This window comes from Chiloscyllium plagiosum, unplaced genomic scaffold, assembly GCF_037043375.1.
Source record: "Chiloscyllium plagiosum isolate Xiang-an unplaced genomic scaffold, Cpla_swu_hap1 HiC_scaffold_41, whole genome shotgun sequence".
NCBI lineage: Eukaryota > Metazoa > Chordata > Chondrichthyes > Orectolobiformes > Hemiscylliidae > Chiloscyllium > Chiloscyllium plagiosum.
The window spans coordinates 42,977,870-42,997,380 of record NW_028270179.1 but is presented as its reverse complement, the minus strand read 5'-3'; the positions used below and the strand labels follow the sequence as shown (position 1 = coordinate 42,997,380).

The 19,511-nt window shown below is 52.9% G+C and overlaps 1 protein-coding gene across 1 annotated transcript; it reads right to left on the bottom strand.

Moving 5' to 3' along the window:
* Window positions 1-3,679: 3,679 nt before the first annotated feature.
* prrt2 (proline-rich transmembrane protein 2) lies at window positions 3,680-18,923 on the bottom strand. The gene is made up of 4 exons (XM_087981791.1): window positions 18,562-18,923; window positions 15,446-15,876; window positions 13,679-13,808; window positions 3,680-6,184 (listed from the first exon to the last, which is right to left on the bottom strand). Exons 2-4 carry the CDS (start codon window positions 15,836-15,838, stop codon window positions 6,174-6,176), a joined length of 534 nt encoding a protein of 177 aa, XP_087837917.1. The 5' UTR covers window positions 15,839-15,876; window positions 18,562-18,923; the 3' UTR covers window positions 3,680-6,173.
* Between the last annotated feature and the right edge of the window lie 588 nt (window positions 18,924-19,511).

Below are 19,511 nucleotides of genomic sequence, written 5' to 3'. Positions count from 1 at the left end.
GGAGAGATTTCAGAGAGCACGTTCAAGCACGAAGCATGGAACCTTTCTCACTGTAGCTGTTTCTCCAAGTCCCCAGCAGTTTCTGACTGCCTGCTAAGAATTAAACTGGGCTAGGAAAAAGAAAACCATAACTGGGAGACCTGATCGCTTCCCTGTCATTGTTTAAAGTCGATGTTTCCAGACATATCGGCATCTCTGCCTTTATGACCCCTGTTGGAAAAAAACGCCAAGGGGCAGCATCATCAAACAGGTAATGGTCTGGTGCAGGCATGATAGACCAAATAGCCAGCATTATACTCCTCTGATCACCAAGGTACAAGTCAGGAGCATGACAGAATACTTCCCAGTTGCCTGAATGGTTTGGAGCTGTGAGCTAAAGGTGACTGCTGGACTGTGGGAACAGCTCGTTCTTAAAAGGACAAAGCTTTTGTTCCTTGGTGAAGTCATGGCTGGAAGTTAATTACAGGTTGGTACCTGATCAGAGAGTTGGGCAGGCACTTTGTCACTGGGGTTTAAACGGAGAGCATACCATTTACCATCCTGACTTGGAAATATATCAATAGTTCCTTCATGCTGCCTGGTCAAAATCCTGGCGTTCCCCCCCTGAGGATACTGTGGGTCTCCCAACAGCACACAGACTACAGCAGTTCAAGAAGGCAGCTCATCCCCACCTTCTCAAGGGGGTAATTTGCAACAGATACGCAGGCCAGGCACTTGTGGTGAGAGAATGGATTGTTTAGGATTATATTCACTGGAGTGTAGCAGAGTAAGGAGGTGATCTGATGGAAACTTATGACATTAAATGAATGTTTTGCGTCAGTTTTTACTGTTGAGAAAGGAATGGAGGTTAGAGAGCCCGGGGAAATAGCTATTGATGTTTTGAAAACAGTTCACATTACAGAAGAGGAAGTGCTGGAGGCCTGTAACATAAAAGTAGATTAGTTTATATGACCTGATCAAGTGTATCCCAGGACGTTGTGGGAGGTAAGGGAGGAAATTGCAGGACTCCTAGCAGAGATGCCTATATCGTCTACAAACACGGGTGAAGGACTGGAGGGTGGCTAATGTAGTGCCATTGTTTAAGAAAGCCTGTAAGAAGTCTAGGAACTGTCGAGCTGTGAGTCTGAGACTAGCAGGGGGTAAGTAGACATTTAATTGCATTGGGAGAGCCTGGGAGTGATTAGGGAGAGCTGGCAATGTTTTTTTGTGATGGAAATCATGTCTCACAAACTTGGGAGTTTTTTAATGGAGTAACCAAGAAGATTAACGAGGGCAGAGCAGGAGACGTTATTTACTTGGGATTCTAGTAAAGCCTTCGACAAGGTCCTGCATGTTAGACTAGTTAGTAAAGTTAGATCACATGAGATTCAGGGGGAGCTTGCTAATTGAGTTGACAGTAGGAGCCAGGGGGTGATGGTGGAGGGTTGTTTTTCAGACTGGAGGCCTGTGACCAGCGGTGTTCCATAGGGATCGGGTCCATCGGTGTTTGTCATTTATATAAATGATATGGATGAGAATATTGGAGGCACGGTTTGTTCGTTTGCAGATAACACCAAGGTCGATGGGATAGTGGACAGTGAAGAAGGTTATTTAAGATTACAAAGGGATCTCAAGCAACTGGGTAATGGAGTTTAGTTCAGATAAATGTGAGCTAATGCATTTTGGTAAAACAAGGGCAGGGTTTATGCAATTAGTGTGGTTAGAGATCTTGAACAGACACTTTAGAGTTTGGGTACATAAATGTGCATCACAAAGTGAAGGTATTTAGTATACATTCCTTCATAGCTCCGACCTTTGAGTAAAGGAGTTGGGGCATCATATTAACATTGTATAGGACATTAGTGAGACCTCTTTTAGACCACTGCGTATAATTCTGGTCACCCTGCTATAGAAAGGATGCAGCTAAATTTGGGAGAGTTCAAAACCAGGGGGCATATTTTTAAGTTGAGAGGAGAGAGATTTGTAAAGGACATGGAAGTGGCTCTTTTACACAGAGAGTAGATAGTGTGTGGAATGAACTGCCAGAGGAAATGGTGGATGCAGTTACAGTTAAAAGGCATTGAATAAGTTCTTATTTAGGAAACATTTGAAGGGAAATTGGGCCAAATGCAAGCAGATGGGACGGTTTAGTTTGAGGTTAGGGTCATCATGGACTGGTTAGACTGAAGGGTCTGTTTCCATGCTATGTGACTATGATTAATGGGGACCTGGGAATTGGTTCCAGCAAGTTTGGAAAACAACTCCTACTCAAGCAGGTGCAGAATGGTAACAGATCTCCCGGAGGTGGCAGCTTATCAGTGTTTGAATTGGATTTTGGACAGTGTTTTCTGTGAGAAGGAATTTGCCTGTTGATGCTACAGCAGGAAGATGTGCAAGATCTTTTCCTAACGCTAATTGACATTAAGTTATCCAGTACAGAAACAGACCTTTCGGCCTGACCAGTCCGTGCCGACCTAATCCTAAACTAGTCCCACTTGCCTGCTCCTGGCCCATATCCCTCCAACCTTTCCTGCTCATGTATTTATCCAAATGTCTTTTACATGTTGTAATTGTACCCACATCCGCCATTTCCTTGCATGAACCACTCTCTGTGTAAAAATGTCCCCTTGTGTCTTTTTTAAATCTCTCTCCTTTCACCTAAAAAATGTGCCCCTCGACTTGAAATCCCCCACCCCAGGGAAAATACACCTACCATTAAACCTATCTGTATCTCCAATTATTTTATAAACTTCTATCATTATTTTATAAACTTCTACGGATCCAGTGAAAAAAGTCCTCGTCTATCCAACCCTTCTTTATAACTCAAACCTTCTGTACCTGGCGACATCCTGGTAAATCTCTGTTGAGTCATCTTCACAAACCCAACTAGGAAACCTGATTTGGAGATGCTGGTGTTGGACTGAGCTGTACAAAGTGAAAAATCATACAACACCAGGTTATAGTCCAACAGGTTTAATTGGAAACACTAGCTTTCAGAGCACCGCTCCCTAATCAGGTGGTTGTGAAGGAGCATCGCTCCGAAAGCTAGCGCTTCCAAATAAACCTGTTGGACTATAACCTGGTGTTGTGTGAATTTTTACTGGGAGACCATCATCCATGCTTGTGGCTCAACACGTGACGAAAATCATTTAAGTAATCTGACCAGTTATTTTTCTTTCTTTTATTTAATACTGTAACAGTATTTGTCTGTCTTTTGTGTCAATGGGATTTCAAACAAGTAAGTTTGGGGTTCCAGCAGAGACCAATTAGATTACTTTGTTTAATTTCACTCTGCTAAAATTACTGCCTTGATAATTGCTAAGTTGTGTGTTTAAGTGACAAGCCAGTGCCGAGAATTAACCTTTTGCACAGTGAGAACGTCTGATTGGGAATGATTGCAGTCAATTTTTACGGTCTTTGAAGATTTTAATTTTATTATGTTGTGCATAGACGGGTACAAAGATGGATTGAGTTTGGCTGTTGCCCTCTGTGTTGTAACACTTAACACTTTGGGATGAAGCAGACCCCATTTGATGAGCACCACCATCCACAAACATCCCCTCCTCCAGCACTGATGCTCACTAGCAGCAGTGTCTCCCATCACCTGTAAAATACACTGCAGGATTTCAGCTTGCACCGAATTGCTCAATGTAAGAAATAACAGAAGTGGTAAGACAAACACAGCAAAGACTGGCCAATCTCGTGCTCATTTTTTTTTTTGTTTATTTCATATTTCATGCAAAAATACAAAAGAGTGCATAATAATTATAATAATGATAAGCATCTCAGCTGACAAATTTCAGTCTGCATGCAGTCACAAAATCAACAGAAAGAGGGTTGGAGAGAGAGAGTGGGGAGAAAGAGGAAGTGGGGGGAGAGAGGGAGTGAGAAAAAGATAGTGGGAGGAGAGAGTGAGGGGGGAAGAGAAGTAGAAAGGGGCAGAGAAGGTGGAGAGAGGGGAGGAGTAGAGAGAGCAGGGAAGAGAGAGTGAGACGGGGGAAGAGCGGTAGAGAGAGATAGTGGGGTGGTACAGAGAGAGATGGGCAGAGAGGGGGTTAGAGGTGAGGGGTGGACAGAGGGATGTGGAGAGAGAGCAGGGAGAGAAGGAGATAGTGAGACAGAAGGGGGTACAGAGGGATGTAGAAAGAGAGGGTAGAGAGAGATAGCAGGGAGTCAGAACAGTAGAGAGTGAGACAGAGGAGGGACAGAGAGGGGGATAGAGTGAGAGACAGAGTAGGAAGAGAGAGTTGGGGTAGGGTGAGAGGCAGAGAGGGGGTAGAGAGAGAAGGAGGGAGAGAGAGAGAGATTCAGCTCTCTCCCAAATCAATACTTGGAGAACATCATGCTGAGAGAGCAAGCAGAACCTGGGCAGATCACTGCCTGTCTCGTTACTTGTGAGTGCATAGACAGGTCCCACATATACAGAAGATTATATTAAAGTCATGCTGCAAAAACCTACAAGCAATATCTGACTGCTGTTGGATGAGTTGTGTGAAAGGTTCAGACGTTGTTGGTGTCAGGCAGTGTATAGCTCAATGACAGCAAATTGTCAGGTCTCCTCAAACTCTCTTTGTCCAGGTTCAACAGTTTCACAACAAGACAGTTTGTCTCTGTGTCCCAAAGCACCCAGACACAGAGACATTACACATTCAGGCAAACCAACACTGCAGAGCTCCCTCTCCATCACCCCCTGACAGTGTAACCTCCCCCACTTTATACCCAGTGTCAGCATCGAGCTCTCCCAGGGACAGGGAGGGTACAGAGCTCCCTCTACATCACCCCCTGACAGTGTAACCTCTCCCACTTTATCCCCAGTGTCAGCATCGAGCTCTCCCAGGGACAGGGAGGGTACAGAGCTCCCTCTACATCACCCCCTGACAGTGTAACCTCCCCCACTTTATACCCAGTGTCAGCATCGAGCTCTCCCAGGGACAGGGACGGTACAGAGCTCCCTCTACATCACCCCCTGACAGTGTAACCTGCCCCACTTTATCCCCAGTGTCAGCATCGAGCTCTCCCAGGGACAGGGACGGTACAGAGCTCCCTCTACATCACCCCCTGACAGTGTAACCTGCCCCACTTTATCCCCAGTGTCAGCATCGAGCTCTCCCAGGGACAGGGACGGTACAGAGCTCCCTCTACATCACCCCCTGACAGTGTAACCTCCCCCACTTTATACCCAGTGTCAGCATCGAGCTCTCCCAGGGACAGGGACGGTACAGAGCTCCCTCTACATCACCCCCTGACAGTGAACCTCCCCCACTTTATCCCCAGTGTCAGCATCGAGCTCTCCCAGGGACAGGGACGGTACAGAGCTCCCTCTACATCACCCCCTGACAGTGTAACCTCCCCCACTTTATACCCAGTGTCAGCATCGAGCTCCCTCTCCATCACCCCCTGAGAGTGATGGACTCCATATGGTACACGTCCTACACTCTGCACCAGGACATAACCTGTTCAATCCAGAGAGTGGAGAGTTGACCAGAGCTGTGTTGTGTCTGTGAGTTTTCAGATGGCAGTGAATTGGAGCATGTGTGAGTGATCCCTCTTGGTTTACCACACACCCTCCTCCCTCCTCGATGACTGGGGAAGACGTATACAGAAGGGCGGAGTATTGACCTTGCGAGGACTGCATGCAGGAGGAGGGAGAAGCTAATGGGATGGCATCAGGTGGGCTGGTCAGGGTGGTCAGAGGTCAAGGGTGGTCGAGGGTAGGGGTCGGGGTGGTCATTGGTTGTCATGGGGGGTCGGGGTGGTCGAGGGTAGGGGTCAGGGTGGTCAGGGGTCGGGGTGGTCGAGGGTAGGGGTGATCAGGGGTCAGGGGTGGATGCCCTCACTCTCCAAGTCCTGAGCAGTGCCCATCAGTTGAACGTGCCTTGCTAAATCTTGTGCTTTCCAAGGAGAAACGATGTGTTCCCTTTCAGCTTGCAGTTTGTGTAAATGTGTGTGTGTGTGTGAAATCATAAAAGTTGTCCCCCCCGCCCCCCCCCCCCCAACACTGAACAATACTGTCCGGTAAACTTTGACATGCGATTACAGCGTTAGTCTTAATCAGGAACAGCAGCCAACTGTCCGACAGCAGGGACCCAATATCTTCATCTCCGTCCCCTCTCCCTCTTCACCGTCCCACATAGTCAGTGCTGTCCAGCCGGCTGCAGTCCCTGTGGGGTACGGGGAGATTCACACTTCCACCTTCACTGGAAAACTGAGCAGGGAACAGAGACAAGGTTCACTAACTGACCATGATAGACAAATAATCTTCTGCTGCCTCACTCCTCCCAAATACAAGACCTCAGCATGACTGTCTCTGTCTATCACTCCATCGGTCTCTCTCTCTCTCTCTCCCTTTTTCTCTGTATCTCTCTCTCCTCTCTCTCTGTCTCCTCTTTCTCTCGCTCTTCCTTTCTCTTTCCAACTTTATCTCTTCCTTTCTGTCTCCCTCTCTCTGTTTCCATCTCTCTCTTCCTCTCTCCCTCTATCTATCTTTGTCTCCATCTCACCCTTTCTCTCTCTCCCTCTCCCTCCATCTCTGTCTCCCTCTCTCCCTTTCTCTCTCTCCCTCTCCCTCCATCTCTCTCTGTCTGTCTCCATCTCTCTCTCTCTCTCCCTCTCCCTCCATCTCTCTCCCTCTCCCTCCATCTCTCTCCCTCTCCCTCCATCTCTCTCTCTCTCCCTCCATCTCTCTCCCTCCATCTCTCTCTCTCTCCCTCCATCTCTCTCCCTCTCCCTCCATCTCTCTCTCTCCCCCTCCATCTCTCTCCCTCTCCCTCCATCTCTCTCCCTCCATCTCTGTCTCCCTCTCTCCCTTTCTCTCTCTCTCCCTCTCCCTCCATCTCTGTCTCCCTCTCTCCCTTTCTCTCTCTCTCTCCCTCTCCCTCCATCTCTCTCTGTCTGTCTCCATCTCTCTCTCTCTCTCCCTCTCCCTCCATCTCTCTCCCTCTCCCTCCATCTCTCTCCCTCTCCCTCCATCTCTCTCTCTCTCCCTCCATCTCTCTCCCTCCATCTCTCTCTCTCTCCCTCCATCTCTCTCCCTCTCCCTCCATCTCTCTCTCTCCCCCTCCATCTCTCTCCCTCTCCCTCCATCTCTCTCCCTCTCCCTCCATCTCTCTCCCTCTCCCTCCATCTCTCTCCCTCTCCCTCCAACTCTCTCTGTCTGTCTCCATCTCTCTCCCTCTCCCTCCATCTCTCTCCCTTCATCTCTCTCTGTCTGTCTCCATCTCTCTCCCTCTCCCTCCATCTCTCTCTCCCTCCATCTATCTATTTATCCATCCCTTTCTCTCTCCTAAAGTGTTTGAAGCTTTTCCCTCCCTAACTTACACTCTCCCTCTCTCTCTCTACCTCTCCCTCCATCTCTCTCCCTCTCCCCCTCTCCCTCTCTCTCTCTACCTCTCCCTCCATCTCTCTCCCTCTCTCTCTCTACCTCTCCCTCCATCTCTCTCCCTCTCTCTCTCTACCTCTGTATCACCTTATGACTCACACTATCCCTCTCTCCGATTCTCTCTCTCTCTCTACCCTTGTCTGTCTTTGCCTCTTACCTTTGGACTGTCTGTCCATCTGTCTCTCTCTCTCTCTCTCTCACTCTCTTAATCTGCTTGTCTGTCTGCCTCACTCCATTCACAACCATTCGACCATGGTTTTATTGTCTCTCACTCTTTCCTCATCTCTCCTAGTCAGTCTGTTTCTCTAGTCTTTCCTATTCACTCCCGCTCTACACCGTCCCCAATGGGACCCCAAACCCCTTCCCGTTCACTCCCGCTCTACACCGTCCCCAATGGACCCCAAACCCCTCCCCGTTCCCTCCCGCTCTACACCGTCCCCAATGGGACCCCAAACCCCTTCCCGTTCACTCCCGCTCTACACCGTCCCCAATGGGACCCCAAACCCCTTCCCGTTCCCTCCCACTCTACACCGTCCCAATGGACCCCAAACCCCTTCCCGTTCCCTCCCGCTCTACACCGTCCCAATGGACCCCAAACCCCTTCCCATTCACTCCCACTCTACACCATCCCCAATGGGACCCCAAACCCCTTCCCGTTTCCTCCCTCTCTACACCATCCCAATGGGACCCCTTCCCGTTCCCTCCCGCTCTACACCGTCCCCAATGGGACCCCAAACCCCTTCCCGTTCACTCCCGCTCTACACCGTCCCCAATGGACCCCAAACCCCTTCCCGTTCCCTCCCGCTCTACACCGTCCCCAATGGGACCCCAAACCCGTTCCCGTTCCCTCCCGCTCTACACCGTCCCAATGGACCCCAAACCCCTTCCCATTCACTCCCGCTCTACACCGTCCCAATGGGACCCCAAACCCCTTCCCGTTCCCTCCCGCTCTACACCGTCCCCAATCGGATCCCAAAACCCTTCCCGTTCACTCTTGCTCTACACTGTCCCCAATGGCACCCCAAACCCCTTCCCGTTCACTCCCGCTCTACACCATCCCCAATGGGACCCCAAACCCCTTCCCGTTCCCTCCCGCTCTACACCGTCCCCAATCGGATCCCAAAACCCTTCCCGTTCACTCTTGCTCTACACCGTCCCCAATGGACCCCAAACCCCTCCCCGTTCCCTCCCGCTCTACACCGTTCCCAATGGGACCCCAAACCCCTTCCCGTTCCCTCCCGCTCTACACCGTCCCAATGGACCCCAAACCTCTTCCCATTCATTCCCGCTCTACACCGTCCCCAATGGGACCCCAAACCCCTTCCCATTCCCTCCCGCTCTACACCGTCCCCAATGGACCCCAAACCCCTTCCTGTTCACTCCCGCTCTATACCATCCCCGATGGGACCCCAAACCCCTTCCCATTCACTCCCGCTCTACACCGTCCCAATGGACCCCAAATCCCTTCCCGTTCACTCCCACTCTAACACCGTCCCAATGGGACCCCAAACCCCTTCCCATTCACTCCCGCTCTACACCATCCCAATGGACCCCAAACCCCTTCCCATTCACTCCCGCTCTACACCGTCCCCAATGGGACCCCAAACCCCTTCCCTTTCCCTCCTGCTCTACACCGTCCCCAATGGACCCCAAACCCCTTCCTGTTCACTCCCGCTCTATACCATCCCCGATGGGACCCCAAACCCCTTCCTGTTCACTCCCGCTCTATACCATCCCCGATGGGACCCCAAACCCCTTCCCGTTCCCTCCCGCTCTACACCATCCCCAATGGGACCCCAAACCCCTTCCCGTTCACTCCCACTCTAACACCGTCCCAATGGACCCCAAATCCCTTCCCATTCACTCCCGCTCTACACCGTGCCCAATGGGACCCCAAACCCCTTCCCGTTCCCTCCCACTCTACACCGTCCCCAATGGGACCCCAAACCCCTTCCCGTTCCCTCCCGCTCTACACCGTCCCCAATGGGACCCCAAACCCCTTCCCGTTCCCTCCCGCTCTACACCATCCACAATGGGGCCTCAAACCCCTTCTTGTTCCCTCCCGCTCTACACCATCCCCAATGGGGCCTCAAACACCTTCCCGTTCCCTCCCGCTCTACACAATCCTCAATGGGGCCTCAAACACCTTCCCGTTCACTCCCACTCTACACCATCCCCAATGGGACCCCAAACCCCTTCCCATTCACTCCCGCTCTAAACCGTCCCAATAGGACCCCAAACCCCTTCCCGTTCCCTCCCGCTCTACACTGTCCCCAATGGGGCCCCAAACCCCGTCCCGCTCCCTCCCACTCTACACTGTCCCCAGTGGGACCCCAAACCCCTTCCCGTTCCCTCCCGCTCTACACCATCCCCAATGGGACCCCAAACCCCTTCCCGTTCCCTCCCGCTCTACACCGTCCCCAATGGGACACCAAACCCCTTCCCGTTCCCTCCCGCTCTACACCGTCCCCAATGGGACCCCAAACCCCTTCCCGTTCCCTCCCGCTCTACACCGTCCACAATGGGGCCTCAAACCCCTTCTTGTTCCCTCCCGCTCTACACCATCCCCAATGGGGCCTCAAACCCCTTCTTGTTCCCTCCCGCTCTACACCATCCCCAATGGGGCCTCAAACCCCTTCCCGTTCCCTCCCGCTCTACACTGTCCCCAATGGGACCCCAAACCCCTTCCCGTTCCCTCCCGCTCTACACCATCCCCAATGGGACCCCAAACCCCTTCCCATTCACTCCCGCTCTAAACCGTCCCAATAGGACCCCAAACCCCTTCCCGTTCCCTCCCGCTCTACACTGTCCCCAATGGGGCCCCAAACCCTGTCCCGATCCCTCCCACTCTACACTGTCCCCAGTGGGACCCCAAACCCCTTCCCGTTCATTCCCGCTCTACACCATCGCCAATGGGACCCCAAACCCCTTCCCGTTCCCTCCCGCTCTACACCGTCCCCAATGGGACCCCAAACCCCTTCCCGTTCCCTCCCGCTCTACACCATCCCCAATGGGACCCCAAACCCCTTCCCGTTCCCTCCCGCTCTACACCATCCCCAATGGGACCCCAAACCCCTTCCCGTTCCCTCCCGCTCTACACCGTCCCCAATGGGACCCCAAATCCCTTCCCGTTCACTCCCACTCTAACACCGTCCCAATGGGACCCCAAACTCCTTCCCATTCACTCCCGCTCTACACCGTCCCAATGGACCCCAAACCCCTTCCCATTCACTCCCGCTCTACACCGTCCCCAATGGGACCCCTTCCCATTCCCTCCCGCTCTACACCGTCCCCAATGGACCCCAAACCCCTTCCCATTCACTCCCGCTCTACACCGTCCCAATGGACCCCAAATCCCTTCCCATTCACTCCCGCTCTACACCGTCCCAATGGACCCCAAACCCCTTCCCATTCACTCCCGCTCTACACCGTCCCCAATGGGACCCCAAACCCCTTCCCGTTCCCTCCCGCTCTACACCGTCCCCAATGGGACCCCAAACCCCTTCCCGTTCCCTCCCGCTCTACACCGTCCCCAATGGGACCCCAAACCCCTTCCCGTTCCCTCCCGCTCTATACCATCCACAATGGGGCCTCAAACCCCTTCTTGTTCCCTCCCGCTCTACACCATCCCCAATGGGGCCTCAAACCCCTTCCCATTCCCTCCCGCTCTACACTGTCCCCAATGGGACCCCAAACCCCTTCCCGTTCCCTCCCGCTCTACACCGTCCCCAATGGGACCCCAAACCCTTCCCGTTCCCTCCCGCTCTACACCGTCCCCAATGGGACACCAAACCCCTTCCCGTTCCCTCCCGCTCTACACCATCCCCAATGGGACCCCAAACCCTGTCCCAATCCCTCCCGCTCTACACCATCCCCAATGGGACCCCAAACCCCTTCCCGTTCCCTCCCACTCTAACACCGTCCCAATGGACCCCAAATCCCTTCCCATTCACTCCCGCTCTACACCGTGCCCAATGGGACCCCAAACCCCTTCCCGTTCCCTCCCACTCTACACCGTCCCCAATGGGACCCCAAACCCCTTCCCGTTCCCTCCCGCTCTACACCGTCCCCAATGGGACCCCAAACCCCTTCCCGTTCCCTCCCGCTCTACACTATCCACAATGGGGCCTCAAACCCCTTCTTGTTCCCTCCCGCTCTACACCATCCCCAATGGGGCCTCAAACCCCTTCCCGTTCCCTCCCGCTCTACACCATCCCCAATGGGGCCTCAAACACCTTCCCGTTCACTCCCACTCTACACCATCCCCAATGGGACCCCAAACCCCTTCCCATTCACTCCCGCTCTAAACCGTCCCAATAGGACCCCAAACCCCTTCCCGTTCCCTCCCGCTCTACACTGTCCCCAATGGGGCCCCAAACCCCGTCCCGCTCCCTCCCACTCTACACTGTCCCCAGTGGGACCCCAAACCCCTTCCCGTTCCCTCCCGCTCTACACCATCCCCAATGGGACCCCAAACCCCTTCCCGTTCCCTCCCGCTCTACACCGTCCCCAATGGGACACCAAACCCCTTCCCGTTCCCTCCCGCTCTACACCGTCCCCAATGGGACCCCAAACCCCTTCCCGTTCCCTCCCGCTCTACACCGTCCACAATGGGGCCTCAAACCCCTTCTTGTTCCCTCCCGCTCTACACCATCCCCAATGGGGCCTCAAACCCCTTCTTGTTCCCTCCCGCTCTACACCATCCCCAATGGGGCCTCAAACCCCTTCCCGTTCCCTCCCGCTCTACACTGTCCCCAATGGGACCCCAAACCCCTTCCCGTTCCCTCCCGCTCTACACCATCCCCAATGGGACCCCAAACCCCTTCCCATTCACTCCCGCTCTAAACCGTCCCAATAGGACCCCAAACCCCTTCCCGTTCCCTCCCGCTCTACACTGTCCCCAATGGGGCCCCAAACCCTGTCCCGATCCCTCCCACTCTACACTGTCCCCAGTGGGACCCCAAACCCCTTCCCGTTCATTCCCGCTCTACACCATCGCCAATGGGACCCCAAACCCCTTCCCGTTCCCTCCCGCTCTACACCGTCCCCAATGGGACCCCAAACCCCTTCCCGTTCCCTCCCGCTCTACACCATCCCCAATGGGACCCCAAACCCCTTCCCGTTCCCTCCCGCTCTACACCATCCCCAATGGGACCCCAAACCCCTTCCCGTTCCCTCCCGCTCTACACCGTCCCCAATGGGACCCCAAATCCCTTCCCGTTCACTCCCACTCTAACACCGTCCCAATGGGACCCCAAACTCCTTCCCATTCACTCCCGCTCTACACCGTCCCAATGGACCCCAAACCCCTTCCCATTCACTCCCGCTCTACACCGTCCCCAATGGGACCCCTTCCCATTCCCTCCCGCTCTACACCGTCCCCAATGGACCCCAAACCCCTTCCCATTCACTCCCGCTCTACACCGTCCCAATGGACCCCAAATCCCTTCCCATTCACTCCCGCTCTACACCGTCCCAATGGACCCCAAACCCCTTCCCATTCACTCCCGCTCTACACCGTCCCCAATGGGACCCCAAACCCCTTCCCGTTCCCTCCCGCTCTACACCGTCCCCAATGGGACCCCAAACCCCTTCCCGTTCCCTCCCGCTCTACACCGTCCCCAATGGGACCCCAAACCCCTTCCCGTTCCCTCCCGCTCTATACCATCCACAATGGGGCCTCAAACCCCTTCTTGTTCCCTCCCGCTCTACACCATCCCCAATGGGGCCTCAAACCCCTTCCCATTCCCTCCCGCTCTACACTGTCCCCAATGGGACCCCAAACCCCTTCCCGTTCCCTCCCGCTCTACACCATCCCCAATGGGACCCCAAACCCCTTCCCATTCACTCCCGCTCTAAACCGTCCCAATAGGACCCCAAACCCCTTCCCGTTCCCTCCCGCTCTACACTGTCCCCAATGGGGCCCCAAACCCCGTCCCGATCCCTCCCACTCTACACCATCCCCAATGGGACCCCAAACCCCTTTCCGTTCCCTCCCGCTCTAAACCGTCCCAATAGGACCCCAAACCCCTTCCCGTTCCCTCCCGCTCTACACTGTCCCCAATGGGGCCCCAAACCACGTCCCGATCCCTCCCGCTCTACACCATCCCCAATGGGACCCCAAACCCCTTTCCGTTCCCTCCCGCTCTACACCGTCCCCAATGGGACCCCAAACCCCTTCCCGTTCCCTCCCGCTCTACACCATCCCCAATGGGACCCCAAACCCCTTCCCGATCCCTCCCACTCTACACCGTCCCAATGGACCCAAACCCCTTCCTTCCCAGCCGTCTCTTGTAGGTTTTCTGATAACCCCAGACTCACTGGAGAAGTTAATGACACAAGCTGCAATGATGACCAGGCCCCCGACAACAGCCACAATACTCAGCAACTTGGCAACTCGCCCCAGCCTCCGTGCTCCGTCCACATCTCCGTTCTGGAAACTGTTCCTCGACTGGATACAGAGACAACATCATCAGGGACAGTGTAGAGGGAGCTTTACTCTGTGTCTAACCCCGTGTTTGTCCCTGTCCCTGGGATGGGGGGGACAGTGTAGAGGAGGCTTTACTCTGTATCGAACCCCATGCTGTCCCTGTCCCTGGGATGGGGGGACAGTGTAGAGGGAGCTTTACTCTGTATCGAACCCCATGCTGTCCCTGTCCCTGGGATGGGGGGACAGTGTAGAGGGAGCTCTACACTGTATCTAACCCCGTGCTGTCCCTGTCCCTGGGATGGGGGAGACAGTGTAGAGGGAGCTTTACTCTGTATCTAACCCCATAATGTCCCTGTCCCCCGGGATGGGGGGGACAGTGTAGAGGGAGCTTTACTCTGTATCTAACCCCGTGCTGTCCCTGTCCCCGGGATGGGGGGGATAATGTAGAGGGAGCTTTACTCTGTATTTAACCCCGTGCTGTCCCTGTCCCTGGCATCGGGGGGACAGTGTAGAGGGAACTTTACTCTGTATTTAACCCCGTGCTGTCCCTGTCCCTGAGAGTGTTTGATGGGGGACAGTGTAGAGGGAGCTTTACTCTGTATTTAACCCCGTGCTGTCCCTGTCCCTGAGAGTGTTTGATGGGGGACAGTGTAGAGGGAGCTCTACTCTGTATCTAACCCCATGCTGTCCCTGTCCCTAGGATGGGGGGACAGTGTAGTGGGAGCTTTACTCTGTATCTAACCCCGTACTGTCCCTGTCCCTGGGATGGGGGGGACAGTGTAGAGGGAGCTTTACTCTGTATTTAACCCCGTGCTGTCCCTGTCCCTGGGATGGGGGGGACAGTGTAGAGGGAGCTTTACTCTGTATTTAACCCCGTGCTGTCCCTGTCCCTGAGAGTGTTTGAAGGGCTCCCTGGAACAGAATCTGAAAATTTCAAAGTGTTGTGTTAATAACGTCCATTTTGAATGAATGATGATCAGGAAAATGGAGAATGTGGGATCTGTGAAAGGACAGAAATATTTAAAAAACCGAGGCATTAACACCGTGAGAGACTGATTGAGAAAGAGCTGCTGAGTGTGTAAGAACAGTAGGGGGAGAGAGAGAATGAGAGTCAGAGAGGAGAGACAGTGAGAAAGAGTTAACTGGAGAAGAGAAAGCAGGAGACACATACCCAGATGTGGAGAAAGAGAGACAGGGAGAGAGAACAAGAAAGATTCAGAAAAATGGAGACTGAGACAGAAAGAATCAAGTTTATCAATGAGAGAGAAAAAACAGAGGGGGAGAGGATCAATGACAGACAGTGAGGGAGACAGACAGACAGAAATAGAGATGGAAACAGGATCGCTGGGTCAGAGACAGAGGGATAGAGATGGAGACAGACAGAGACAGAAAGTGGCAGAAACAGTGATGGAGCAGGAGAGGGAGAGGATTGCTAGGTCAGTGACAGAAACACACACAGATGGAGATGGAGACAAAGAGATGAACAATGAGAGAGACAGACAGAGCTAGGAACAGAGAGGGACAGGAACAGAGATAGAGACAGAGAGGGTCAGAGACAGAGATGGACACAGAGACAGAGACAGAGAGCCAATGGGGAACAGTGAAGGAGTGTTGCAGTGTGGTGCAGGCAGACACAGTGTGAGCTGAACCATACTCACCATCACAGCATAGACAAACGCCACAATATTGAGGGGCCAGATTGGGCAGAAACAGGAGATAACAGCCAGGATGATGTAGTCACGAGGCTTCTCATGCTCCCCTCCCTCAACAGTTTGGATGGAGGGATGTCGGTGGATGCTAGTACGAGGGGAGTTCAGGGCACTCTGAGGGAGCTGGGTAACTGAGCTGGCGCGGACAGCCTTCCGGGGACTTGGTTTGTGGAGGGGACGGGCCAGGTCCTGCAGGGATGTGGTTTTCGATCCATCCATCAGACCATTCCCATTCAGCTGCTGTTTCTCCCTCACTACTGCTGCTGGCTCTGGGGCAGCGTTGGCTGCTGCTGTTGCTGGGCTCCCAACATCAGTCACCTGGCTGTCCGAGTTTACAGCCATCACAGATCACAGCTGACCAACTGAGAGGAAATCAATACCTTCAACACAAACACAGAGCAAACGCTCAATATACACTGACACATGAACACAGCGAGTGACCCTTACCCTGCCGAATAAACCCTGACTCTGTATGGTTACACAGCGAGTGACCCTTACCCTGCCGAATAAACCCTGACTCTGTACGGTTACACAGTGACCCTTACCCTGCTGAATAAACCCTGACTCTGTACGGTTACACAGTGAGTGACCCTTACCCTGCTGAATAAACCCTGACTCTGTACGGTTACACAGTGAGTGACCCTTACCCTGCTGAATAAACCCTGACTCTGTATGGTTACACAGTGACCCTTACCCTGCTGAATAAACCCGGACTCTGTACGGTTACACAGTGAGTGACCCTTACCCTGCTGAATAAACACTGACTCTGTACGGTTACACAGTGAGTGACCCTTACCCTGCTGAATAAACCCTGACTCTGTATGGTTACACAGTGACCCTTACCCTGCTGAATAAACCCTGACTCTGTACGGTTACAAAGCGAGTGACCCTTACCCTGCTGAATAAACCCTGACTCTGTACGGTTACACAGTGAGTGACCCTTACCCTGCTGAATAAACACTGACTCTGTACGGTTACACAGTGAGTGACCCTTACCCTGCTGAATGAACCCTGACTCTGTACGGTTACACAGTGAGTGACCCTTACCTTGCTGAATAAACCCTGACTCTGTACGGTTACACAGCGAGTGACCCTTACCCTGCTGAATAAACCCTGAGTCTGTACAGTTACACAGTGACCCTTACCCTGCCGAATAAACCCTGACTCTGTACGGTTACACAGCGAGTGACCCTTACCCTGCTGAATAAACCCTGACTCTGTACGGTTACACAGCGAGTGACCCTTACCCTGCTGAATAAACCCTGACTCTGTACGGTTACACAGCGAGTGACCCTTACCCTGCCGAATAAACCCTGACTCTGTACGGTTACACAGCGAATGACCCTTACCCTGCTGAATAAACCCTGACTCTGTACGGTTACACAGCGAGTGACCCTTACCCTGCTGAATGAACCCTGACTCTGTACGGTTACACAGTGAGTGACCCTTACCCTGCTGAATAAACACTGACTCTGTACGGTTACACAGTGAGTGACCCTTACCCTGCTGAATAAACCCTGACTCTGTACGGTTACACAGTGAGTGACCTTTACCCTGCTGAATAAACACTGACTCTGTACGGTTACACAGTGAGTGACCCTTACCCTGCTGAATAAACCCTGACTCTGTACGGTTACACAGTGAGTGACCCTTACCCTGCTGAATAAACCCTGACTCTGTACGGTTTCACAGTGAGTGACCCTTACCCTGCTGAATAAACACTGACTCTGTACGGTTACACAGTGAGTGACCCTTACCCTGCTGAATAAACCCTGACTCTGTACGGTTACACAGCGAGTGACCCTTACCCTGCTGAATAAACCCTGACTCTGTACGGTTACACAGCGAGTGACCCTTACCCTGCTGAATAAACCCTGACTCTGTACGGTTACACAGCGAGTGACCCTTACCCTGCTGAATAAACCCTGACTCTGTACGGTTACACAGCGAGTGACCCTTACCCTGCTGAATAAACCCTGACTCTGTACGGTTACACAGCGAGTGACCCTTACCCTGCTGAATAAACCCTGACTCTGTACGGTTACACAGCGAGTGACCCTTACCCTGCTGAATGAACACTGACTCTGTACGGTTACACAGTGAGTGACCCTTACCCTGCTGAATAAACCCTGACTCTGTACGGTTACACAGCGAGTGACCCTTACCCTGCTGAATAAACCCTGACTCTGTACGGTTACACAGTGAGTGACCCTTACCCTGCTGAATAAACCCTGACTCTGTACGATTACACAGCGAGTGACCCTTACCCTGCTGAATAAACACTGACTCTGTACGGTTACACAGTGAGTGACCCTTACCCTGCTGAATAAACCCTGACTCTGTATGGTTACACAGCGAGTGACCCTTACCCTGCTGAATGAACACTGACTCTGTACGGTTACACAGCGAGTGACCCTTACCCTGCTGAATAAACCCTGACTCTGTACGGTTACACAGTGAGTGACCCTTACCCTGCTGAATAAACCCTGACTCTGTACGGTTACACAGTGAGTGACCCTTACCCTGCTGAATAAACATTGGTGGCCCTTACTCGACTGAACTAAGAGCAGGTTTGCTTTTGTTCCTGAGCAACTGCTCTGGCCAATTCTCATTGGCTGGCTCATGGGAGGGGTGGTGGGGCCGGTTACAAGACAGTGAGCAGGGTCCGAGTGTGATGGGTCCATTGGGACAGCGTGGATGTGGAGAACGAGTGAACAGCGCTGAGTGTAAATTGAGCCTCTGTTTGCTGAGATTAGCTGGCAGTTTGGGGAATGCTGATGATGTGGATGGGGTGGCCATTACAGGGCCAGATTTGTAGTTGGGGTGTGGGGGGGGGGGGGGTGGCGTTGCTGCATGCACTGTCGAAGGCAAGACTTGGAACCCAGGGAGATGTCAACACTGCCATCGATCACCAACACAGTGGCCCCTCTACCAGAGGAACCCTGCGATTTCCCTCAATTTCTATGAAAGACATCATCTGTACCTAGCCGTGTACCCTGGGAATAACCACCAACTGCAATGTCAAGGCAAGGCAGAATTCAGTACAGAAAGTGCCAGATACTCACCGTTATCTCTCGTCGGAAAAGGGCTGGAAGGAATAGCAGATTTGGCAAGATCCGTCAGTCAATAATTCATATTCTCACAACGAGCAGACAGCAGGGTGGAGAGGAGCAGTGAAAACCAGTACCCTGCAAAACTGCAGACAAATCTGAACACCCAGCCCAGCCAAGCGTAGCAGGGGGGATATTGCAGGGTGTGTAAATGTCTCTCTCTCACACACACACACACCTCCTCATAACAAAGAGCTCACACACACAGGTCACGTGGCCAAGTCCCCTCTCATTAATATCACTTCACTGATTTCTGCATCACAGAACCATCTCCCTCGCTCCCTCTCACACACTCCCTCTCTCATTAATATCCCTTCACTGATTTCTGCATCACAGAGCCATCTCCCTCTCACACACTCCCTCTCTCATTAATATCCCTTCACTGATTTCTGCATCACAGAGCCATCTCTCTCTCTCCCTCTCACACACTCCCTCTCTCATTAATATCCCTTCACTGATTTCTGCATCACAGAGCCATCTCTCTCTCTCCCTCTCACACATTCCCTCTCTCATTAATATCCCTTCACTGATTTCTGCATCACAGAGCCATCTCTCTCTCTCTCCCTCTCACACACTCCCTCTCTCATGAATATCCCTTCACTGATTTCTGCATCACAGAGCCATCTCTCTCTCTCCCTCTCACACACTCCCTCTCTCATTAATATCCCTTCACTGATTTCTGCATCACAGAGCCATCTCTCTCTCTCTCCCTCTCACACATTCCCTCTCTCATTAATATCCCTTCACTGATTTCTGCATCACAGAGCCATCTCTCTCTCTCCCTCTCACACACTCCCTCTCTCATTAATATCCCTTCACTGATTTCTGCATCACAGAGCCATCTCTCTCTCCCTCTCACACACTCCCTCTCTCATTAATATCCCTTCACTGATTTCTGCATCACA

What these genes read in the sequence shown, in the direction of transcription:
- prrt2 (XM_087981791.1), bottom strand. Translation starts at nt 15,838, where the DNA reads ATGGCTGTAAACTCGGACAGCCAGGTGACTGATGTTGGGAGCCCAGCA. An exon ending in CGTTTGTCTATGCTGTGATG is followed by an intron (nt 13,809 to 15,445) that starts GTGAGTATGGTT and finishes CTCTGTATCCAG; the next exon opens with TCGAGGAACAGTTTCCAGAA.